The following is a 24,927-nucleotide window of genomic DNA, read 5'->3' as shown; positions in this document are numbered from 1 at the left end:
CTGACTTAATACACACCAGAAGAGAGTGTTAGATCTTATTACAGATGGTTATGAGCCACCATGTGGTTGCTGGGATTTGAACTCAGGTCCTCTGGAAGAGCAGTCGATCCTTTTAATCACTGAGCCATCTCTCTACCCCAACCCTCAACCCCTGGAAAATAGTTATTTAAAAAACAAAAAACAAAAAAAAACAAAACAAACAAACAAAAAAAAAACAAACAAACAAAAAACTAGTGTTAGGCCTTTCAGGACAATCCTGCTGGGAGCAAAAAAGCAAGACCTTTACAGAAGGCTAATCTTGAGGATCCCTCAAATTTTGTTTAGAGGAACTTTCACATTTAAAATTATCTTAATAGCTGATTACAAAAGTAATACAACCTCCATATGACACTTCCTCAATGTTCCCCATCCAGGGACAGCCACTAATACATCCCTTTGTGTATGTACCCCAAAATAAAAAATCACCTTTTAGCAAAATTATATGCTTTAAAAATGAGATAATTGAGGTTCTCCTTTTATACAATGTCTATGTAATCTTGTGTGGCAGAGGCGGTAAAGGTGGTAAAACGTGCTTAGCCCTGTGTTCAGTTCCCCAATAGAGGGGAGGGGGAAGGGAGAGCAGTTTGACCACTATAAAATGCCTTTATTTGGGGCATCCAGGCTGGTTTTAATTAATGCTATTGAGTCTGTTGTCTGTCAGTCAGCTTCACACTGTACAAAAGTCTAGTAGATTATAGATAAGTGTGTTGTTGGGTATTTTAAGCAGTTTATAAAAATGGGCTCCGTTGATCCTCCTGTGGTCCCTGGTTGAGACCTTGACTATACTTTTTTTCCCTGGGCAGACTGGCACCCTGAAAACAGCCCTACTAGACTACATCAAACGCTGCCGCCCTGGAGACAGCGAAAAGCACAACATGATTGCCCTGTGCTTCAGCATGTGCCGGGAGATAGGGGAGAATCATGAGGCAGCAGCCTGCATCCAATTGAAGCTGATAGAGTCTCAGCCCTGGGGTAAGAGCGCTGGGTGGCAGAAAATGCTAAGGTGTCATCCATCAAACCATACATTTCTCACCAGCCTTCACCTGCTCGTGAATATTCCTAGGATGTTTCTCCCATCTAGCCTGTTTTATTCTACAGAAGAGAGTCTCAAGGATGGAACCCAACTAAAACAGCTCCTGCTTAAAGCCCTGACTCTAATGTTGGATGCAGCAGAGAGTTATGCCAAGGTAACCAGTGTTATTCTAGCCTGGCCTCAGCCTTAGCATTGGCAGTATTAGGAAGTACTTTGGCTTGGGAGTGTATAATGAATCGAGCGAAGGTCAGAGAACAGAAGGGATGGTAACAAAGTTCTCCCTTCCTGTGTTTCCTCCACCCTTGCCCCTCAGGACTCCTGTGTGCGACAGGCCCTGCACTGTAACCGGCTCACCAAGTTGATAACACTACAGATTCACTTTCTCAACAGTGGCCAGAACACAATGCTTATCAACTTGGGCCATCAGAAGCTAGTGGACTGTATCATGACCCTACCTCGGTTCTACCAGGTAACAACACTCTGGCGAGTACTGCCAATGTCATCCTGTGGTGATTCACTCTCAGCCCCAGGGGTTGAGTGACTATCTGACATTTCAAGAGCTAGGGACAGAGGACAGAAACAGTTCTTCCAGTTTAGCTATTAGTACCACGAAGAGTAATGGAGATGGATGTGCCTGTGTTTTTAGTGATTCTGATCAAACTGAAGTCTTCACAAATGCCAGGCAACTGCTCCACCATTTAAGGCACCATCTGATGTACATCTCTAGCACATGATTTGGACAAAGGCTGGAGAATTTTGATGTCTGGGAGTTGTGGGTAAACATCCTTTGCTTATCCACTTTCAGATTGTGTTCATGGATGAATCAAGCACTGAGAGTCAAGTCTTCCCAGAGATAGGTTTTAGCCCTTTAAAATAAAAGGGACTGGCCAGGCATAGTGGCACACTTCCCAGTACTAAGGAGCCAGCTTGGTCTCTACTCCGAACTCTAGACACAAGCAAGGCTATTATTATACAATGAGGCCCTATCTTGAAAAAATAAAAATGTCCCAGCATCAGCTTTCCCTGTTCCTCACAGTTGAGTTATAGAAATCACATCTCAGCAGTTTTACAGTCCATTTGTAAGGAGTTTTATGAGAGGAAAATGATAATCAACATGACTTTAAACAACCTGAGTGCCTTTAGCACTCTGTGCAGGAGAGTCTCCTAGATTCTGCCTTCAGTTTTCCACAGCATGGCTCTAATGGTATTCCCATCCTTTAAAGGCGGCCATTGTAGCTGAGGCCTATGACTTTGTTCCTGATTGGGCTGAAGTACTCTACCAACAAGTGGTTCTTAAAGGAGACTTTAATTACTTGGAAGAATTTAAGCAGCAGAAGTTACTAAAACCCAACATATTTGAAGACATTTCCAAAAAGTAAGTATTTAAAGTTGACTGCAATCCCAGCACCTGCCTCAAAAGCCTTAGTGTGTCCCAGGTCAGGGTCACATGTAGAGTTTTTTGTTTTTGTTTTTTTAAAAGAAAGGAAAAATGTTGATTATGAACCAGAAACCCTAGTAGAAGTGCCCTTTACAGTAGTACTAAATTTAGTGGGTTCTCACTAAATCAGTTCATCAAGGTCCAATACTAGTTTGACAATTTCCTAAACTACCAAATCCCAACCTCTGCAGATAGTGGTAATGGAGCTGATCCCCCTCAATGACAATACAGTATTTTAACCTGTACTTTATACATTTTCTTGTGTAGATATAAACAACACCAACCTACTGACAGGGTCACAGAAAACCTGAAGAAGTTACTTTCATACTGTGAAGATATCTACTTGTATTACAAGTTGGCATATGAACACAAATTTTTTGAAATTGTAAATATGCTTCTGAAGGACCCTCAAACAGGATGCTGTCTTAAAGATATGCTCGCAGGTTAGAGGGTCTGAAAGGTGCTTGTTTGTACCTATGTGGCTCTAAGGGATGTGCAATAAAGTGTTTAGAGGTCTTTATTCCCATTTGAGTTGAAAAGCCCAGAAATATACCACACTGCACCAGTTGTTTGTGGTTGGAGGGAATGGAGAAATTAGATCAAATTAGAATTATTGAGATCAAATGCATTTTGTTAGAATGGCTTCTACACCAGAGAAACAGTAGCAGTTAAAGAACACCTGTGCCTGCAGGTTACAGTTTCAAAGCAATTTAATCTTATTTACACAGTTAAGGAACAGGTGATACATTTTCATGAGTTAGAAACTGATCTTCCTATAATAAAATAGGTTTTGATTCAGCGTCATTATTACTGCTGAGGAAATCTTAGCCCTTGTCTGCCTTCAACAGTATTTACTGGAGTTACTGCTGTGTAGTCACACCTTCTATTCATTCATGTCACTTAAGATGGTTGTTTTCCACTTAGTCTACAGAGCTTTGAGGTTACTACTGCCTATGGAAGAGAAATTAAAAACATTTTTTGTTCTGATTGGGGGATGGGGTGCAAGTTTAGGTAAATTACTTAAGATGTAATCCAATTTATGCTTACAAGCAATAACTAAGTAATAGGCTCCATTACTACTAATAAATACTCCTAGGTACTTATTGGGCCTTAGCATCTAAATAACTAATTTCCTAAATAAACAAGAGTAGGAAGGCAGCCTCTGTTGCTCTACAACTATTAAAAGCCCAAGCATTCTTGCTTCAAAGCTGTGACTACATCAAGCATTGATTAGCTTTAGTGAGTACAGAGACGTCCACCCAAGAGTGGTGTTCTGTACTCTTAACTATCTCTTGGGATATAACACAAAATTTAAGTCCTCACAATAGTGATTTTATTAAATTAGTTGCTTTATAAAACATTGCAGATGTCATAATTGTTAACATAACAATTTACCAGACTGTAGTTAACTGGTGCAGTTTGCTGAGCATGTTTTATAAAGAAAAGGAAATGCCAAAACCCTGTTAAAAGTTTTTCCATTGTAGCCTAGAAGAACAAGATTTGTTTCTCAGACACTTGAATCAGGCAAACAGAAACAGAGTTCCCTCCCCCATCTGAAGTCCTCAGCAATATAAACAGGCTGATAAATAACTAGACAGTCAATGCACTGGAGAGTCCACCACTTGCACTGTAATAATGGAGAAGTTTACCTTCTTCAGCTTCAAAGTCAGAGGGTTTTGGTCATTAAAATCTTAAGTATCAAACTAGTACTTTTCAGCCACAGTATCTTCACTCTGAGATAAGCAGTCTTCTTCACAACAAGTTTTTAATATCCTCACCTCAATTTTAAGACAAAGCAATTTTAATACTAGGTGCATCCCACATGCCCTTGCTGCAAACTGCTTTTCTTGACAAGTTATGAAGTAGTTCAAGGAGGTATGGTTAAGGCTGTATTACTGAATGGTGCTGGTAAATACTACACTTTTTTTTTTTTTTTTTGTCTTGTTGCAACCTCTGCTTCCAATTTAGTGACTGCTGTTATGGAATCGGATAGCAACAATGACAACATTATTAGGTTTGTTTTGTTTTTAAACTATGATTTAGTAGCAACTGAGGTTCCCAATTTTAACCCCTTGGCAACAAGATCCAAGTTCCCTCATTTGCACATTAGCACCTGAGTGTCAAGGGGTTAAATAACCAGCACAAAAGACACTGCACTTCTGATTGTAGCATTTGGCAGAACTGAAAGGAAAGGAGGTTGTGCTACATGTTGAAGGGATTGTGGGCAACAGAAAGAAGACACCAGAAGATAAAATGTCACATGAAGTCTTCATAGTCTTGTACATATCCTCCATCATATCCACCATAATCAGCCAGATCGTCTTTCATGGTGGCCTTTAATCCCCCTCCAGGTACCACGCCTTTCTTCTTCTTTTTGGCTTTGTTTTGCTAAAAATGAAGAGTTAAATTCATGAATCTTTAGCTGCTTTGGGTGGTTCATCTGTCAAAGCAAGTACTCACAGAGGTCGGAGCTTCTCTAAAAGGCATAACCTACAGCAATACTGATTTTCTCAGAAAACACAAATGTCTGAATGAAGACAACAGGTACCACGTGGCTGCTCTCTTCTAACACAACTTCAACAGGCTCTTTAATATAGGTCCTTTCTCATACAGGTCCCTTACCTTTTCTTGCTTCTGTTTTTCACTGCAGAGCACAGTCAATGAGTTGGTAATCTTTTTCAAGTCATCAATTTCCACTTTAAAAGAGGGAGAGAGACATACTACTAAACTTCAGTTTTTCAGCATTTTGAAAAATAAAATCAAAATACACATCCTTTAACATATAAAAATTTATATGTCAATAAGCTCAGGTAACTTTAAAACTATGAATTTCCCCTTTACAGAAATCAGGTAAATAACTGTTCAGTCTATGGCTAGGCTTAAATTCCAATGGTGAACTTAATGGCTAGAAGAACTGTAATTATGGACTCTTTAGTATTCCCACTGCTTCTTCCCTCCTCAAAGAGGCAAGAAGACCACGGCCTCCTGTAACATGTCCTCACATCAGCTGTTAACACACAGATGACAAGCCTTCTAGCCCAAGAACCACAACACATTCTGTGGACAATCTGTCCTGTACTTACTGAAATGTTAGGCTTTGCTTAGAAAGTGCCTTCACCCCTCCAAGAAAAATAGTAAAAACCACTATGTATAAAATGAAAACCTTCCTATGGGTAACTGAGAATCCCTTGCTTAATGATCATTCCCCAATCTTCACCCCGATACCTTTGGTGTGGCATGTCAGCACACGCATGCCGGTTCTGCTGGGCAACTTGGGCAGCAACTTAGACTGCCATTTGTAAAATCTGCAGTTTTTGAGGGTTTTACTGAGCCCCTAGTCCATTCCTTTTAAAGACACTTTGTGGCTCCTTTAGGAGTTAATTGGGTTACCCAGTATTTTGTGACCTACTTTATTTAGCCTTTTGGGAAGCTACTATAAAACAATGAAAGCAGCCTGCCACCATGTGTTGAAGAACATTCCAAAAATATTTGCTAAAAAGGAAATCCCAACTCTATATTACATAGCATTAAAGCACTATTTTAAAACTATCTTCCAAAGTATGGTGTTCATAATACAGCTCCCCACTCCCACTAATTTGTCAAGACAGAGTTTCTCTGTGTAGCCTGGGCTGTCCTGGAACTCAGGAGATTGGCCTGCCTCTGATTCCCAAGTACTAGGATTACAGATGTGGAACACTACACCCAGCCATGATACAGATTTATCAAAACAGGCTAGAAATCAGAATCACTTACATGAAATACAGACGTCTCGAACTAAGGCTTCCAAAAAACTGGCATAATATAGTGATTTTTCATATTGTGTAATTTTATCTTTTAGTAACTTTCCAAACTCTGTGAAGTCATCTCTTGAAGATGGGTTCATAGCATCTATTCCATAAACTGTATTATTAACACCTATAAGAGAGAGAAGTCCTGAAATATTAGAAAAAAAGAAACATTTTAAGTTTATCAATGAGGGGCTCACTGAGTTACAAGAGCTGACCTGGAGCCCATGGAAAGATGGGGAGAGAACTGACTCCACAAAACTGTCTTCTGACCCCTACCCATGTTCTTCCCCATAACAAAAATTTTAAATTCATAAAGTTGAATTGCCAAAGTGTGTGTGTGTGTGTGTGTGTGTGTGTGTGTGTGTGTGTGTGTGTGTGTGTGCATGCACACACACTTAACCTACACGTAAAAATAAGACTTTTACTCCTTCCGCCAGTAAGGGTCATGGGGGTCAAACTCATGTTGTCACCCTCTGAGCCAGCACCCCAGCCCTCTGAATCCTTTAAACCTGGGTCAATTGGAGTTCTCAGACAGAATTCAGGAGGCTTCTAAGTCTTTTATATTCAAAATAGAGTTCTAGGCCTGGCAGATACAGAGACTGACACTAGCAACCAACAGACAAATTAATAAAATAATATAGGCTGGGAATGTAGCACAGGCAGTGCTTGCCTAACATGAATGAAGCCCGGAGTTCAATCCCCTGCATTAAAAATTAAAAACAAAATTCTGTGTTATAAGATTTGTTCTGTGATTTAATTTGTTGCAATTTAACAGATTTTCTTTGTTAAAAAATAACAAAGAAATACCACCTTATATATTTTAAAGACATAGTTGAAATCCAGTAAAACAGCTTTGCAAGATCCTCTGTGGGTTCAAGGTCATCCTGGTCTACATAGTGAATTCTAGACTGACCTGGATTAAACAGAGACCCCATCTCAAAACTAAAGACCCACAGAATTCATTAGCTTTCCAAAAACAATGCTCTCAAAGATCTGTTCAAGGACAGAAAGGATTGGGCAGAAGATGGCTCAATGGCTCATTTGCCACTAAGTGTAACCATCTAAAGTTCAAGCACCTGAATCCATATGCCAGGAGAGAACCAACTCTACAAGATGTCCACAAACATCTAGGGTATACAAGCACAATAAATGTCAAAACAAACCAAAACAACTTTTGCTTTGAGATGGGAAAGAATAAAAAAGATGGGTATTGAGGGTTAGAGAGATGGCTCAGTGGTTAAAAGCACTGACTGCTCTTCCAGAGGTCCTGAGTTCAATTCCCAGATGGTGGCTCCCAACCACCTGTAATGAGATCCCATGCCTTCTGCTGGTGTGTCTGAAGACACAGGACAGTATATAAAAATCTTACTTTAAAAACAAAAATGATGGGGACTAGAGAGATGGCTCAGCAGTTAAGAGCACTGACTGCTCTTCCAGAGGTCCTGAGTTTAATTCCCAGCAACAACATGGTGGCTCACAACCATCTGTAATGTGATTCGATGCCTTCTTCTGGTGTTTCTCAATACAGCTACAGTGTACTCACATACATACAATAAATAAATCTTTAAAAAAATGGATATTATAAAAATAATCAGCTGACTCCAAAAGCAGTTTTCTCTCAGTGTTAAAACCTGAGAGAGGACTTAATCTAGCCTAAAAGAATTCTGGGTTAAAAAGCATGTATGCTTCAAGTAAATGACCTAACAACACCACAGATTCAGCACTGCAGGACAAGAAATGATAGTTAATTCCTATTAACCAAAATAATTACTGTGTTAGTGTATTTTTTACTTAATCTGCAACTGGTATCTCAGATGAGGTTTTCTGCACTCAGCATATAAACATGGGTGTCATAAATATGTCAGGAACACCCACAGTCACACCTAAGGAATATGGTCATACTTTCCTAAAAGGGGGTTGGGGGGGGCAACTACAGCAAACCTCTTTTCATCTTTGAGAATGTTTTTCACACTTGGTAATGACAAGTTAGACAACTGAAATAGTCTTGATCTCTCTGTACCTTTAATTCTTACTTGTGCTGACTATTTTTAAGTCAACCAGACAAACTAGAGTCCTCGGACAACAGGGAACTTCAATTTGAAAAATGCCCTCAACAGATTGGCCTGTGGTGCCAATTCTCGATTTTTGATTCATGTAAGAGCACAGCTCACTGCAGGCAGTGATAGCCCTGAGTCCTGGGTACTGTCAGAAAGCAGAATGAAAAGGCCAAGAGGAGCAAGCTGGTAAGCAGCAATCCTTCATTCATGGCTTCTGCTTCACTTCCTGCCTTGACTTCTCTGGAGGATGGGCTATAAGCTGTAAGATAAAAATAACTGTTTCCTCTCCGCCTGGTTTTGGTCTGATATTTGATCACAGTAATATAACTAAGACACTAAGAATATATCCATCTATCTTGCTCACTAACTATAGCTGTAGACATGCCACACATAAGTGATGGCCCTGAAAGAGAAGGTATCAAAAAGGCCAGAAAAAAACACAAATTCAAACACAAGGCAAAGCTAACTACATGGACCAGCATGCTAAGCTCTAGACTTACAGCAGCAGGATGACCCCAAAAACAATTCAGCATTTAATTTCCAAGCTACAGATTGCAAAAGCTATATCCGGCTCATAAATTTTAGGGAAAGTGTACTTTACTGGACCTACTGATGTCTTTGGCATAGGGTTGGGAGGCACAGCCTTGGTATATAGACCTAGCTAGCTTCTGACCCTCCTATATCAGCATTTCAAGTGTTAGGATTATAGCCACGTGTTACAATGATGTCCTAAATTTAATAATCTTTAAGATACTCTATGCATGGGCTGGAGAGATGGCTCAGTGATTAGGAGCACTGACTGCTCTTCCAGAGGTCCTGAGTTCAATTCCTAGAAACCACATGGTGGCTCAAACCATCTATAATGAGATCTATTGCCCTCTTCTGGTGTGTCTGAAGACAGCTTGTGTGTGTGTGTGTGTGTGTGTGTGTGTGTGTATGTATTAAAAAAAATCTTAAAAAGATTTGCTAAGCAATTACCAAAAATCTGAACTTTTTTTTGTATTTGCTGTACTCTCATATATATAAACAAAAAGCTTAAAAATGTTTTATAATTTCAATTAAAATATGTGTCCTTTTACAGGTGGTAAGACAGGCAGAATATTTCATCTGGAGTAGCTCAACACTGCACCCACCATCTTACCAAAAGTTTCTTTTGCTAATTCAAGGTCTGACTCTTCCTGTAATTTCTTTAGCCGGAGTTTATCTGCTAATTGCTCTTCGGGTGTTAGCACTTTAGATTCTTCAGGTTCTTCTAACTAGAAAGAAAAAGAAATTTTTCTTACAAATGCCAAACTTATGGTGGACACAGTATATTTTTATATTGTATGAATTTTATGTCAGCACCTATATAAAGAAGCAAGCACATACAAAGTGATTACTGGTTCTCACCACTCATGTAAACACTTTAGGTGTTCTTACTTCAATTGTACAGCTAAAATACAGAAGCTGGGCAGTAGTGGTGTACACCTCTAATCCCAGCACCAGGAGGCAGGTAGATCTGTGACCAGCCTGGTCTACAGAGTGAGTTTCAGGATAGCCAGGGCTACAACTAGACAAAAAAACCTAGTCTCAACTGCCCCATCCCTACCCCAAAATTATGGAGACACAGAGAGGCTAGACTGCTGCCCAAGGTAACGGGAAGTAACATCTAACGGGTGGCATTTGAACCTAGGAAGGCAGATGGGCAGATGAAATGGCGTTCTCATACTGCCATAGACACTAAAGCACCTTTCTAGGGCAATACAGAAACATGTTCCAGGCATCTTAAAATAGTTCTATGTGCTTTCTGCAAGCCATTCTAAAATATTTAAGAAACATGAGGGCTGGAGAGATGATGTACTGGGTGGTCTTCCAAAGGACCTAGGTTCAAATCCCAGCACACCATAGCAGCTCACAACTGTCTATAATTTCAGTTCCATCTGATACCCTCACACAGACATATATGGAGGCAGAACACCAACATAAATAAAAAAATTTTTAAAGGAGAGATTGTCTATCTAAGAAAAAAAAAAAAAGAAGAAACAAACCTGAGGTGCTGGCTGGTGGCAGTGCACGCCTTTAAGTCCCAGCACTAGAAGCAGAGGCAAGTGGATCTCTGTGAGTTTGAGGCCAGCTTGGTCTACAGAGTTCCAGAACCTGTCTTAAAAAACGAAGGAAGGAAGGAAAGTTGATTAAAAGTATTTCCATGTTATGTATGAAAAGATCTCTACAATAAAGTAAATAAAAGCAAAGTGGAAACCATACAAGAAAAGAAAGCCACTTAGTGATGCATGTCTGTAATCTCACTTGGGAAGAGACAGGAAGAAATCAAATTCAAGGTCAGCCTCATTTACACAGCTAACACCTGTCTCAGAGAGAAGGGGAGAATATATACAGAAATATAAAGATATCTTGAAATGTTTACATTTGAGACAGAATAGGTGAGAAGGAGTTCGGAATATTTTATAGTAATTGATTTGTTTGATTTATGAAAATATTTCCTATTTTAAAAGATTAATTAATACTATTTCTGGATCCTGCTACAATGATGAAGAACAAGACCACAAGTGACACAGAAACAGAAACTTTAATGTTTTGCTCAGTAAGTGACTAGAAACAGCTGCAGGCAGGTTGGGGATACAGATCAGTGATAGAAGGATACTTATATGCACAGAGTCTGAATTTAATCCCAGCACTGGAAAAAGGAAGGAAGGAGAAGGAAAGAAAGACGGGGAAAACTGTAGGCATAGGCAAAAAACAATCTAACTTCTGAATATGAAACAAAATACTTTCACATAGAAGACTTCCAGGTTTTGTTTTTTACAAAAATCACCAATCAATCTGCTTCTGGGACTTGTCTTTTTGTTTGTTTGGTTGGTTGGTCTATCGAGACTCAGTTTTTCTGTGTAAGACCCGGGTGTCTTGGACTTGCTCTGTGGACCAAACTGACCTCAAACTCATGGAGATTCTCCTGCCTCTGCCTCTGGAGTGCTGGTATTAAAGGCATGCGCCACCTCACCCAGCCAGGATGCACTTATGATATATTTATTTAGTCTTTACAGGGCACTTAAAGTTGCTAGGTAATTATCTGCAGTCAGTTCAGGTACTTCACCACAACTGACAATGAATTCTGTATGCATTTTAAGGAAACTCACAGAACTTACCCTCTTTTTAATTTCTTCTTGCCTTTTCTTCTGCTGCCGTTCTTTCTCTTTAATCTTTTCTGCTATTTTTTTCTTTTCTGAAATTTTTACTTCTGAAAGAAATATTTTATTTACAATTATATTGAATACTTTCTAGTTTATGACCAAAGCGAACATGATGCTTGAATACTTGGGGAAAAAAAAAAAAAACAAACCTTCCCAGAGTCATATGGTGATATTCTGTAATTTCTGGTACTTTTCCTTCCAAGTTGGATCCCCAAAGATCCAAATCTCTCTTCATACTTTCTTTAGACAAGGTAAGATCATTCAAATAGCACCATTTCCTCTATTCTTTTTTTCTCTCCACAAGACCCAGCAAATCAGAAACCCAGCAGGTATATAAAATAATCTGATTGTTGAGAAGCCAGAGAGGAAGAGCAGGAAAAAGAAAGGGAAGAATAAGCAATGTGGCTCACCTGGCTTGACCTCTGCTTCCTCTTTATTTTCATCGTCATCATCATCCCAGTTATCCTGAAGACAAGACCCTCCGTTAGTGACTCTCACATGCTTGCTTTTCCATGTGACCTCTAGGGTTAACCTAATTCTACAGAAACAAGTTTGTTGGTATTTTTGGTATTACAGACTTTATAACACTAATAAGGCCCCTAGCCAAGGTTTATCTCTCCATTTTTCCAGTCTATTTCTATATCGGGAATGTTAGACACTTTACATGTGTCTCTTTGGGTTTGGTCCTCATATTGTGTAAATTCGAATGTTGTTGTCTCCTTGCCCCAGTCATGTCCTATAACTAGTTACTTGTATACAGCAAAGGCAACTAGGCTTTGCAAATTAGACTCATGTTCAAATTCAAGGCCTGCCTCTACAAAATGAGTTTAATACCAGTCTGGGCAACTTAGTGAAATCCTGTTTCAAAATTAAGTGGAGAGTGGGGGGAATAAAGACTAGGGAATATGGCTCAATGGTAAAATGCCTGCCTGTTATACAAAAGACCCTAGGCTCAATCCCTAGCACTAATGTAAGCAAGTAAATAAATAAATAAATAAAATTAACAGAAAATTCCAATCTCATCTATTGATGAGAATATTAAAAATAGTGTATAAAATTACCTTCCATCTATGTGTCTAAGATGTATCTAAAACAAAAGAATTTCATGTTTACTTGAGTCTCATCTCTAAGATGTTTTATTTCACATATACATATATATACCTCAAAATCTGAAGGGGGAAAATCCCAAAACAGAAATACTTCTGGCCTCAAGCATTCTGGATAAGGGATATACTATATAATCTGTACCACATTACCTGAAAACAATAGAAAGGGGTGCACTACTTCTTAGCTTTTGAGACAGTTTCACTATATATTCTAGGCTGGCCTCCAACACAGATCCACCTATCTTTGCCTCCAAGCAATGGGATCAAAGACATGAAGGTCCCCACCCCCAGCTTGACTAATCCTTCTAATTGAACTATCTCAATTTCTAGTACACTTAGTGAGCAGGAACAAAATAGGCACCCGTCTTTTTTCTCTTAATAAAACTGTCCCTTGAACATAGTAAAATCTATGAGTCATTGGCCATTGCTACCTCTGGATTTGCATTAAGTTACAAAATCTCACAAAGAGTTTGCCATAGTTTATTCTAGAATCTATATGGTTTCACTGTTTTGTTTTGTTTTTTTAAATTATATCCCTGATCCATCTAGATCAAAAAGGCCACAAATCTAATTTCATAATTTTCTAAATGGCTAGTAAGCTGCCAAGCAGTTATGAAAAAGTCTGCCCTACTGCTATCAAATACTAAAAAATATTGAATTGGCTTCCTATCTTATCCTATCATTAAGAGTCTCTTCATTTATCAGTAATACATTGTAAGTTTTTTAATGTATATTTTGAGATAGGGTCTCACTATATAGCCCTGGTCCTCCTGAACCTTGCAGTGAACCTCCAGCCTCTATGTCCTGAGTACAGAGACTGTAGGTGTAACTAACACCCCATTTAGTACCACACTGCTTTCATTACAGAAGTTTTATGGTATGTTTAATGTCTGCTAGGGGCCATTCCCCCATTCAGGATTTGTAATGTTTTCCAACATGCTTGTTTCTCCATATCCACAAATGCCATAAAAAGCTTATCAATTAAAATACAAGATAACCAAGGTAAATTTGAGTCTCAAAGTCAGGTGATGTCTTATTTTTATTTTGGATGTTGTCTACCCATGTGGCCCAGAATGGCACTGAACTCATGATCCTCTTGTCTTCCCTTACTGCATTTTGGGATCACAAGCATGTGTGTACTACCCCATTGGTTAGCAGTTTATTCATTTATCAAATGGACCAAGTATTCCACTCTCTAGCCAATGAGTGGTTTATTTCAAGTGTTGTTGCTTACACAGTCAATGAATCAAGTTACATAATACTTTTAAGTACTAAAGACGAGTCAATAACTAAACCTTTATAGCTCTGGCTCCCTAAGCTGGACAAGGCACTCTAAGATAGACCTATTATTCTCTGCTTCTTCTTCCCCCCAAACCCTATTCTGTTTTTTCTATGTCTAACTCAATCTCTGAGCTACATATAAACCTATTGTCAAACACCATTTTCTATAGAATTTAGATGATTCCAATTTAATAGGGAATCCAGCTCTCAATTTAAATTAAGCTACAATTCATAGGTAGAACAGGCTCAGCAACCAGCAGGCACAGTATGTATGTCATTTGAAGATGAGCCACCTGAGGGAAGGCACAAGGCAGGAAGCACTGATGCTAGTAGGTGAGGAAAGACTGACTAATATGCCACAACTATGACACACACAAGCTTCTAGCTTTATAACATTACAGATCACAGATCTAACTCAATGAAGGTATATACACTACACCTCAATTAAGACCAAATTTGTATATCCAGCAAAGAAATTAAAAATTCTCCTCCCAATTAAAGCTGCAATGGAAAACAAGCAGAGCAGGAATATATACACGAGTAAATTCCTATTTTCTGTGTCTGGGTATTCTTTCTTCATATATGTCTATACACCATTTGTGTGCCTGTTGCCCTGAGAGGCCAGAAGAGGATTCAGACTCCCTAGAACTGCAGTTACGGTTGTAAACCACGTAAGAGCTAGGAACCTAATCTGCATTCATTGCAAGAGTCAGTGCTCCTACCCAATAAACTAACTCTCCAGCCCCCAAGTAAATATATTTTTATAACCACTTGTCAATTTAAGCCATGATTTATACTTTTAATGACTATTAGTTATTATTTGAATAACTAAGACACCTAGAGTTAAAAATTAAAACATGTTTGTATAACCTTACTATTGTGCCTTACTTCTTACATCAAAACTGTAGTACAAAGAGAATCAAAGAGATAAAAACAAAAGTTAATTACCAGGTATTCTGCGGTCTGCAAATATGCTGCTTAAGCAGCGCTTCTGATAGGAGGCTCACTGTGTGTCTAGGAAGTGCAGAGTGGAAGCTCAGATAATAACAGTATATAGCACACATTGAGCATTTACTTTGCACCCATAATTATGCTAGGAGCTTTTTCATGTTGTAACATCAAGGTTAATTTTCATAATACTCCTAAAAGCAAGGCAACAGCATCTCATTTCCAAAAAGGAAAAATGTGGCCCAGACATAGCCAAAATGTTATCTCAGTGAGAAATGATATAGACTTGCTCTAGACCAAAGTGATACAGAACAAAACTCCCTCTGACACTTGAAATATAAAATAACTGAAAACTAAGTCCTTCCTGCTAAGATCTGTTCTTTCTATTAGTTCTAGAACAAGCTCCCCTATATCATAGGGAATTTCATTTAAAAATCAGTTATGGTACATACTAGTATGTAAAATAAGTCCAGATACATGCAACTGTATGTTACACAACCTTCAAATCTCAAGTTGCTATTGGTAGATTTTGTTTTGTTTGGAAATTTAAAGAAATTGATTTTCAAGCTTCTGTCTGGTACCAAAAAGTCACTGAGAAAATTTTCACTGAATATTATCAACACAGAGAAGCACCTTCTTAGTAGCTCATCCATACCAACTCAGTATCCTCCATTCTTATCACTCTCTGCTTTCCCCAACAAAAGATAAGCCCAGCTCCTATCCATGCAAACAGGAAGCTACTTAGAAATTCTCCATCTTATCACAGATTCCATTTCTTGGGATGTAGTTTTGTGGTGGAGTCTTACTGTGCAGTTTAGACTGGCCTTGAATTCATAATCCTCTTTGACCTCCAGAATGCTGTAATTTGTGGCATGTGCCATCATTCCAGCCAGAATAGATTTTAATACCAAAAAACACAGTTCCTGTAAATAAATTCCAGGCAGTGGTAACATCTGCCTCAGTGCACAAAGAACCATGAAAAGCAAGTCATTACCCTATGACTATTACCCTCAAACACATGCAACAAGCCTGCCCTGACATTACTACCAAACTATTATATTTCTCTTAAGAAGAGAACAAATATAGCTGGCACTATCCAAGAAGGCTAGGTAGCTTTCCATAGGAATTTTTAAAAACTTGGGTCTGTATGAAATTATCAAGACCTGCAAAGTAAATATAGGGTACAGAATGCCTACCACAACTACTGTAGGGAAACTGACCAGACTATTCTGTAAACATGAGGGCCTTGTAAGTGCCGGAATGTTTTCCAGATAAAATGACAAAATGTTGCAAGACACTTAAAATAGAGACAGTAAGCTTTCCTATCACTTCAAAAAAGACCTAAGTATTATTTGGTTCAATATACAACCTATTAATATCCTATTAAAAATATCATTCCCAGGAGCTGGGACTATAGCTCAATTGATGTAGCACTTGCATAGAATGCATGAGGTCTTGGATTCAATCTCCATTACTGAAACAGACATCAAACACTGCCGGAATTTGACTCAGGTATCCTAGTGATTTATGCGTGTAATTCCAGCACTCAGTGTGGAGACAGGAGGATAAGGGGTTCATGATCAACTTCTGTTACCTGTGGAGTTCTAGGCTAGCCTGGACTATAAGATAACAAAAATATTCAGGTTGCCTTCATAAAATGGCCAGCTTCTTTAGAGAAAGCTGTTTATAATTTACTCATGTATATAATACTCATGCCTTACAGATATTCACCCAACACCATTTGAATCATTTCTCTCAAAGAGAAGGATGCTTTTAAATTCAAAATCTATTTCTTAACCAAATACAACCAAGCATTAAAAAGAAAGCAAAAAAGTTAAAGTCATTTTTTAAAAGTTTCCTAATATGTACCTAACAGTTTGCTGGTTGTGCCATTTCATAATACAAAAATGTAGAGTCTCATATACAATGAGAGTAATGTATTTAAGGTTGAAAATGCTTTCCAACTGATGCAATACATATTTATATTGTCAAATGGGAATAGCTTCAAAAGAGCAATTAAAATTGTCTTGCCCAATAGACATAGTCCAGAAATTAACATATTCCTCTCCTCAAATAATTTGGTCTAGCACACCTTTTGATTTTACTTTATTTTATTTTATTTTTAAGGCAGAGTAGCCCAAAGCTGCCTCAAACTCCCTATGGTGATATGAATAGGTTTGACCCATGGGGAGTGGCACTATTAGGAGGTGTGACCTTGTTAGAGGAAGTATCGCTGTGGAGTGGGCTTTGAGGGCTCCACCTATGCCCTCAAAGTAGTAGAAAAGAGCCTCCTGGCTGCCTGTGAGACAGTCTCTGATTCTTGGCTCCTCCAACACCAAGTCTGCCTGCATGCTGCCATTTTTCCCACCATAATGGACTGAACCTCTGAATCTAAGCAAGCACCAATTAAATGTATTCCTTTATAAGAGTGGCCTTGGTCATAGTGACTCTCCACAGCTATAAAACCTAAGACACTCCCTACGAGTAGACGACCTTGACCTTATCCTGAGTGCTGAAATTATAGGAGGGGTACCACTAGCACACCAAGTTTACATAATGCTGGAAATGGAACAGTGGAACCCAGAGTTTCATGTATCTTAGGCAAGCACTCTATCAGCTGAGCTATATCCCCAGCCCACAAGATACCACTTAATTTCTTACTGGAAAAACAACCTTTCAGTACTCTTGTCAATTATGTAGTTTCTGCTCTAAGCAGTTTCAGAAAGCTAGCCTCATTAAAATTCAGTTTTTAGAAGAAAGCTAAATATTCTACCATCTTAAGTCAAAAAATAATTTCAGTAAATTCTACTCCATTTAATTAAGTTTTTTTTCCAGCTCTATGCCTTCTTGTCTTATATTCAATGATTATCAACCTACTTTAATGCCTGGCTAAGCAATATCAAGGGCAAACAGCTGAACACTAGGGCTGGAAAGATGGCTCAGTGGTTTAGAGCACTTACTGCTCCTATAGAAGACCCGGCTCACAATTCTACTCCAGTTCCACTGCATCTGATACCCTCTTCTAACCTCCATGAGCACCAGGCACACACAAGGTGCATACACTCATGCAGACAAAATATAATGTAAAATTCATCTTTAAAAGCCCCCAACCAAACACTAACTAAACAAGTAACTAGTTTATCTGCAATGACAACAACTAGAATAAGTACTTTTCAATGAAAAACATACTTGAGATAATCAATTCTCAGGTTGTCCTCTGACCGCTACATACCATACGGCATGTATATCCACACACAAAAAATAAAGCTAAGTAAAAACTCACTATTTTATAAAAATTATTAAAGTACTAAAATGATTGGAATTTTCTTCACAGTAATCTGTTTAAAGGCCAAACATGGCAGCTCCTTCACTCCTATAATCCAAGCACTTGGGAGGCTATGTCAGGAAGATTGCCATGGGTTGTAAGGCCAGCCTAGGCCAGAGTAGATCCTGTTCCTCAGAAGTGCTAATACTTGAAAGAGATGTCCTTAGTATAAAAGATTTACAATATTAGTTTGGATACTTCATAAAGTAAATAGCTAAGACATGGCTGCTTAGTGCATAGTTTTCACCTGGGTCAGCTCTGAGACCTTGTATAATAAATTCTACAGTGCAACTAGAGAAACACATAGCTGAGGGCTGGAGAGGTAGTTCATTTGATGGCTGGCCCTGGGTTCTATCCACAGGGAGGCAAAAACTGGGGTTAGTGGTACAGGCCTTCAGTGTTTGTTGGCAAGGTCACGAATTCAGTTGGCTAATAGGGTAAGGCCAGCCTTGGGCCAAGCGAGGTCCTGACTAAAATAACTAAACATAAAAAAACAGACAAAAACAAAAAATAAAACAAAACCCCTGAGATAACTAAACACAGCCAGAAGTTTTCTCTAAAAACATGTACACGTTTTGAATGAACCTTATTTGTAACCTGTTCAACTGTAATGAATTTAGGGAATCTGGTAAAATGGCTTTAAAGTAGTGCTGCCCCTGCTCTGAGGAGGAACTCACTCAACCCTCCATCTACACCCTGCAAGTCACTCCAGTTACAGATACAAAGTAAAAATTTCTTCCTGCTACCTCTGCAGGATAGTAGGAAAAAGTGTAAGTAAACACTAAGTACGAATAAGGAGATATACACTCCTTAGTTCTCAAAAGAACAGAGATACCAGATGCCCTGGAGCTAAAGCCAAACAGCTGTGCTGTAAACGCTAGGAATCTGACTCTGGCCCTCAAGAGAAGACTGCTCTTAGGCAGTCTCTCTAGCCACTAGGTTTCATCTTTTTACTGAGAAAAAGTCTGTCCTCACTTTAAGCTCATTTTTGCCACTGCAAGACAGCTACTGAAAAGTCATAAAGGTATAAAATACTAAAAAGGACAGCCAACTAGAACGAGTAACTGAAACAGACACTATAAGCAACGTTAATTATAAAGGTCAAGCACTTGATCCTCACATACAAAGAATACTGTCCACATTTTTCGCCATAGAACCCTCACTCTATTGCCCAAGTCGGTCTTAAACTCCTGGGCTGAGGTGATTCTCTCCCAACGTCTCCAAGGTGCTGGAACTACACTTGCCATCCCACCAATCTCCTGTATTTTACAATCTCCTATATTTTAACTTGCATATTGAACTGTTTAAGGACTACGATAATTTGACTTTATGAAAACTAAGCTTTGCACACTACCATGAAATGATTAAATGCTAAAATATCAGAATTCAGAAGTTTGGCAATATAACTAACTCACTGCTATGCAAAGTGACACATCTCAATTCTAACAAACTTTTGAATGGACAAAAATGTTTGATAACTATGACCTTCCAATAAAAACACAAAATTCATAGTAAATAGACACTATAAAAAAATACAATCCTTCTGGCCTTAGGAAATGATGAAATTCGGCAAAAAATAAACCTCAGATATTAGATTTTAGCAGCGAAAATATTTCTATTAGGATAAAAGAAAGACATCAATGAAAATATTTACCGAATACCTACCAAGTGCTAGGTAGCCCCGCTTAATGCTCATTTAAAACACAAAGTAATTCTGATAGTGGTGTACTCCTTTAATCCCAGAACTCATAAGGCAGAGCCAGGCAGATTTGTGAGGTTCAAAGACCACCTGGCTTACATAGTAAGACCCAGTCTCAAAACAAAACATACAAAAAAACAACAAGCTATGTAATGCAAGTCTCATTATGATTATTTACATATTGATAAAGTGTATCTAGAAAATGCCAAGGTAACATAATACAGTCTGTTTCTAAAACCCAGAGTCAAAAACTATTTTTATATACTGTATAATGAGAAAAGAAAGCAAAATTTCAACACTACAACAGAATGGACAAAACCAGCTTCCAATCTGAAACATCAACTTCAAACATTATGTATAAGAAGTGGTTGTGTGCACAGAAGTTTGCACTGAAGAGTGACTGGACAAAATTGGTCTCTATTTACTTCTAAGTCTCCCCAAAATAAGCTCTTAGACTTATGATGGTTCTCAACTTGTGGGTCTCTGACTATCCTTTCAGAGGTCAATCCGATATTTACATTACAATTCATAACAGCAGCAAATTTAGTTATAAAGTAGCAAAAAAATAATAATTTTATGCTTGAGAGAGGGTAATTACAACATGTTAAATACAAGTTAAAAGTTCACAGCACCAGGAAGGGCCAGAACTACTGTTAAGTGATAAGAATTATGAAGATCAGAATCAACACCATTTAGATTCCATAATGCTAGGTAGACACTACATGGCATCATTTGAAACAACTTTCTGGAAGTTATTCCATCTTCTTAATTTCCCCACTCTTGTTTTGTTTTGAACTTGTTCCCATCCCTTAATTTTAACTTCTTTAACTTTATAAGATGTACTAACCTCTTCCTAGGAATAGTGAAAAATCAAAACTGAGTATTTTTGTGGTGTGGTAGCAAACCATGTCCAAGTGTACACACACAACAGGTTCAAAGCATGTAGTGACAGTCAATACTGTTAGTCACTATTAACTCCAACGTATATAACACTCACTTCAGACCTCAAATTTAGGCTGTCTGGTAAAGTGGACACACACTTCAGCGAACTGCAGGGTAAAGTTGAAAAATCCAAACAGTACATCTAAAGCTGTATGATGAGCCAGTGGGAGTTTTTAAAAACAATAATTTTACAAAATAAAGAAACAAAACCAGTGGCCCCTGGTCTACCACAACCACCAACTCTTTGGTATTTTTCTAGGCCTGTCTGTCCCTGTGTAGATGTTTTTCACAGTTCACAGCTCTGTCCACTAACCCGATGGCTTATCTCCGTGCTCCCAGTTCATCCTCCTTACCACGGGGTGGGGGAAGGGAGAACTAAAAGTTGTTTTACTGCTCCAATTCTAGTTTAGAAAAATCAATGTATTTTCTCCATCTAATCGCTCGAACGAAGCTACCGGCCTTCACAATCATACCTAAGTTACTGACACTTGGTAGACCCGAACTAGGAAAGGCGGGTCTCGCGACTTTCCATATGGGACAAATACTGAAACCGAGTTCCCGATCTGCTCCGCTTGTTTCGGTGAGAGGTTCTGGACTGCGAAGATAGCACGTGGGCCGACCGGACTGCTGCTGTCACTCGTCGCCAGTTTGGTTCCAGGCCAGAGAGCGGACCCTCGGTGAAGGGCTGGGGTCCAGGCGGCCGCCACCCTCGGCAGAGTCCGGCCGGACAAGCTGCCGCCTGCTGCCCACATGGCCGTCCGGCCGAGGGAACCAGGGGACCTCTGGGCCGACGCTCACGCGGGACCCACGGCCCGCAGGCCCGGGCGGCGCCCCGGGGCCCCGAGTCTCCCCGCCCACAGCCGGCGCCCACCCGCGTAGCCTGGCGCCCCGGCCCGCACCTACCTTCACGTCCTCGTCCTCGTCCTCGCCTTCCCAGCGGTCCCCGCCGGCCGTGCCGCCGCCCGCGACCTTCCGCACCGGGTCCTCCATAGAGAACGTGTCCGCGTCTACGGAAGAGAGCGAGTCGCGTTAGTACACGCGTGGGAGCGGGGCCTCCACAGCCCGCACTCGGGCCGGAACTTCTGCTCACCCCAGGAGTCTGAGTCCCCCGCTGCCGCCGCCGCCGCCGCCGCCGCCATCTCGAGCCGGGGGGTGAGCGTGTGTGAAGGGAAGAGCTGCGAAGAGTTAGCGCGGCAGAGGTGAGTCACTGGGCTGGCTCTCGTTGGCCCGCGCGGGGCAGGCTGGGACTGTGGCTGACTGGGCGCCCGGTCGAGGCTCCGCCCACGTGGGCGACGCGCGCAGCGGGGCGGGGCGGGGCGGGGCGGGGCGGGGCGGGGCGACGCTGAGCTAGTGGACGCGGGCCAGCCTGGGGCCTCCCACCCCACTTCCCAGAAGGAAAAGGAAGTGCGCACGCCTGAGTAGGGCGGTGCGATCTTCTAGTGCTGGTAGACTGGGGACCAGCAGGTGCTCATTGAGAAAGAAGAAGACCGGGCAGTCTTCCCGCGGCCTCCTATCATTCGGACATGGAGATCGAAGTCTACCCCGAGTCTCCCGGGTTTTCCTTCCCTGTGGTCACCCGGAGCACAGCATGGTGATTCTTTGGCGAAAACATTTCGGGATTCCGCGGTCCGTGCCAGGCTTATATTCTAGTTTTTCCTCAACACAGTAGCAAAATAGTTATGTAAACAGATTTCGACACAGTGCAATGGCTGCAACCAAAAAAAGCATTATGAGGTTAGATGTAAAAAGGTAGCATTAACGACGAAGGAGGTTGCAGTTTCCTGCCCGCAGCAGGCACTGGTGAAGTTGGAGTTTGAGAAACCACGTGATTTGTGCTCCGGTGCGTTTCTGGTAGAGAGAAAGCTTGTGCTCATCTGAGTGCAATCGAACAGACAAAATGATAATAAAGAACCTAAAAGGAGCAAAATTCTTTCCCTCTTGGCACTGGGCTTCCTGTTAAGGACATTAAAGGACGAGCTAGTTTAGATACTATTTAATTTTCCAATATATTCATAGTTTTGGTTTTTATTTTTAGATTTATTTATTTATTATATATAAGTACACTGTAGCTGTCTTCAGACACACCAGAAGAGGGCATCAGATCTCATTACAGATGGTTGTGAGCCACCATGTGGTTGCTGGGATTTGAACTCAGGACCTCTGGAAAAGCTGTCAGCACTCCTAACCATTGGGCCATCTCTCTAGCCTCATAGTTTTGTTTTAAAGACGAGTTTCAATGTGTAGCCTTGGCTGTCCTTGAACTCGCTCAGTAAACCAGGCTAGCCTTGAACTCAGAAATCCATCGGGGCTGGTGCCTCCCAAATTCTGGGATTAAAGGCAAGAGCCACCACATCTGGTTTCTTTTTTTTAAGATTTTGATTTATTTTGTGTATGTGAGTACATTGTAGTTGTCTTTAGACACACCAGAAGAGGGCATCGGATCTCATTACAGATGGTCGTGAGCCACCATGTGGTTGCTGGGATTTGAACTCAGGACCTCTGGAAGAACAGTCAGTGCTCTTAACCGCTGAGCCATCTCTCCAGCCCCCCCCCCCCGGTTTAATTTTTAAAGTCTTGAAAAGATAGACACAGATCAGACATTCTCTTATTAGTTTTTGTTTCTTGTGTTTTTTTCATCTACAAGTAAGGTGGTCTTTTGAAATGTTCTACAGCATTAAAGTGAGAGGCAGTGCTCTGTAAAGAAAGCATCCATTTATAACTTGGCAAAGTACCTAATACATAAGTATAATCAATTGGCTGTGCTAGGGATAAAACCAAGAGCCTCTGCATTCTTTGCATTACCACTGAGCTATGGGATTCCAACTTGAATGAATTAATTCAGTGAGAAGAATTCAAGCCCAAATTAATCCAGTGACAACAGAGAGGAAGGAACCAGTCTGAAAAGTTTAAAGGTCAAAGGCAATAGACTGTAGTGATTGGAATGGTTAATTTTATGTATCAGTTTGACAAGACTGTGGTACCCACCTTCCCTAGTTTTTAGTCAGACACGAGTCTAGTTGCTGTGATGTTAGATGTGATTAACATTTAATTCAGTAAGCCAGGTAAAGCATTGTAATGCATGCTGATCCAGCCATGAATTCAAATTAAAACAAGACCTCAGGAAGGAAGGACATTTCTCCAGACCACAGCATCAGATGTCCTTTGGACTTCTATCCTACTTACCTGCCCTGAAGATTTTGGATAACTGTGTCATCTAAATTCTTTAAATTCTCTGTTGATATATAGATCACATTGATCTGTTTCTGTGCAGAGCCCTAATGTAGGGACTGAATGTATTGAAGGTCAGAGGAGGAAAAGATTATGCCTCAGGAGGGTGAGCAGTGGTGACACTCACTGAGATGCCCAAATCAAGACCTGAGAGCTTGATTTCTTGCCCTCTCTGTCCTGAATTCCAGTTGTTACCAAGGTTTGTAGCTGTTTTCATTGCTGAAACTGAAAAACTACTACTACCTGAATCTTTTGTGTAATTTCCCAGGTATTCCATCTTCATCTCTTTCTCCACAATCCATCCTCCAAACAGTGTGCTTACCTAAAAATGTGATTTCTACCGGTGTGGTGGTGATTCAGGCCTCTGTTCTAGCACCCTTGATGCAAAAGCCAAAAGATCCCCGGTTTGAGGCCAAGCTGTCTGAATAACTAGTACCATTGCTTCCTTCCAGGTAAAATGTCTTTAATGACTATTTATTTTTAGGAAAACCTCAACTTTTTGGCTTGGGAATAAAACGTAGTTGGCAGAGTGCCTGCCCAGCATGCACAAGGCCCTAAGTTCAATGCTAAGTACCATATAAAAGATGCCTGACACACACCTGTAACCCCCAAGCACTCAGGGGGTGGAGGCAGGAGGATCAAAAGGGAAAGCCATATTTAACTACATAGTAAGTCCGAGGACAGCCTGGGTTATGTGTGACCCTGTCCCAGAACAAAAGTTCAACTTCTTTTCGTGGTCAATAAGCCCTTGCATAGGCTGTCCTACTTCCTTCAGGCGTTTGCTAGTGCCCTTTTCTTCATCTTTTTCTCCTTCCTCTTCCCCTTCTTCTGCTGTCTCTCCTTACCTCGGATTCC

General features: G+C 40.2%; 2 protein-coding genes across 6 annotated transcripts in view; one reads left to right on the top strand and one right to left on the bottom strand.

Annotated features, from left to right (window-relative positions):
* Positions 1–3,697, top strand: part of SPG11 (SPG11 vesicle trafficking associated, spatacsin) — a gene marked incomplete at its 5' end in the record, with an annotated part of 59,800 nt that extends 56,103 nt beyond the window's left edge. The window contains 5 exons of one of the 2 annotated variants that reach the window (XM_080931366.1): positions 843–1,011; positions 1,138–1,226; positions 1,386–1,541; positions 2,296–2,447; positions 2,778–3,697. In XM_080931366.1, coding sequence (XP_080787492.1) covers positions 843–1,011; positions 1,138–1,226; positions 1,386–1,541; positions 2,296–2,447; positions 2,778–2,958 — 747 coding nt within the window. In that variant the 3' untranslated portion in view covers positions 2,959–3,697. Of the gene's footprint in view, positions 1–842; positions 1,227–1,385; positions 1,542–2,295; positions 2,448–2,777 lie in introns of both variants that reach the window. The other variant, XM_080931365.1, reaches the window with a different exon arrangement.
* Positions 3,698–3,826: 129 nt separating this feature from the next.
* On the bottom strand, positions 3,827–22,071 carry EIF3J (eukaryotic translation initiation factor 3 subunit J). 4 transcript variants are annotated; one of them, XM_080931367.1, is made up of 8 exons: positions 21,935–22,071; positions 21,748–21,851; positions 11,954–12,008; positions 11,499–11,590; positions 9,497–9,611; positions 6,264–6,443; positions 5,133–5,230; positions 3,827–4,898 (listed from the first exon to the last, which is right to left on the bottom strand). In XM_080931367.1, exons 1-8 carry the CDS (start codon positions 21,981–21,983, stop codon positions 4,767–4,769), a joined length of 825 nt encoding a protein of 274 aa, XP_080787493.1. In that variant the 5' UTR covers positions 21,984–22,071; the 3' UTR covers positions 3,827–4,766. The 4 variants fall into 4 exon arrangements, with proteins under 4 accessions (XP_080787493.1, XP_080787495.1, XP_080787494.1 ...); XM_080931369.1 differs by having other exon boundaries at positions 5,133–5,206; XM_080931368.1 differs by having other exon boundaries at positions 6,264–6,425.
* Between the last annotated feature and the right edge of the window lie 2,856 nt (positions 22,072–24,927).

This window comes from Micromys minutus (genome assembly GCF_963924665.1).
Source record: "Micromys minutus genome assembly, chromosome: 17".
Taxonomy (NCBI): Eukaryota; Metazoa; Chordata; class Mammalia; order Rodentia; family Muridae; genus Micromys; species Micromys minutus.
Note: the sequence above shows the minus strand (reverse complement) of the source record. Positions and strands in the feature narration are given on the sequence as shown.

Excerpts from the sequence above, each read along its gene's own strand:
- EIF3J (XM_080931367.1), bottom strand. The coding sequence starts at position 21,983 with ATGGCGGCGGCGGCGGCGGCGGCGGCAGCGGGGGACTCAGACTCCTGG. Across the intron at positions 12,009-21,747 it reads ACGAGGACGAGGACGTGAAG|GATAACTGGGATGATGATGA; the intron begins GTAGGTGCGGGC and ends TCTTGTCTTCAG. Across the intron at positions 6,444-9,496 it reads ATTAGCAAAAGAAACTTTTG|GACTTCTCTCTCTTATAGGT; the intron begins GTAAGATGGTGG and ends CTAATATTTCAG.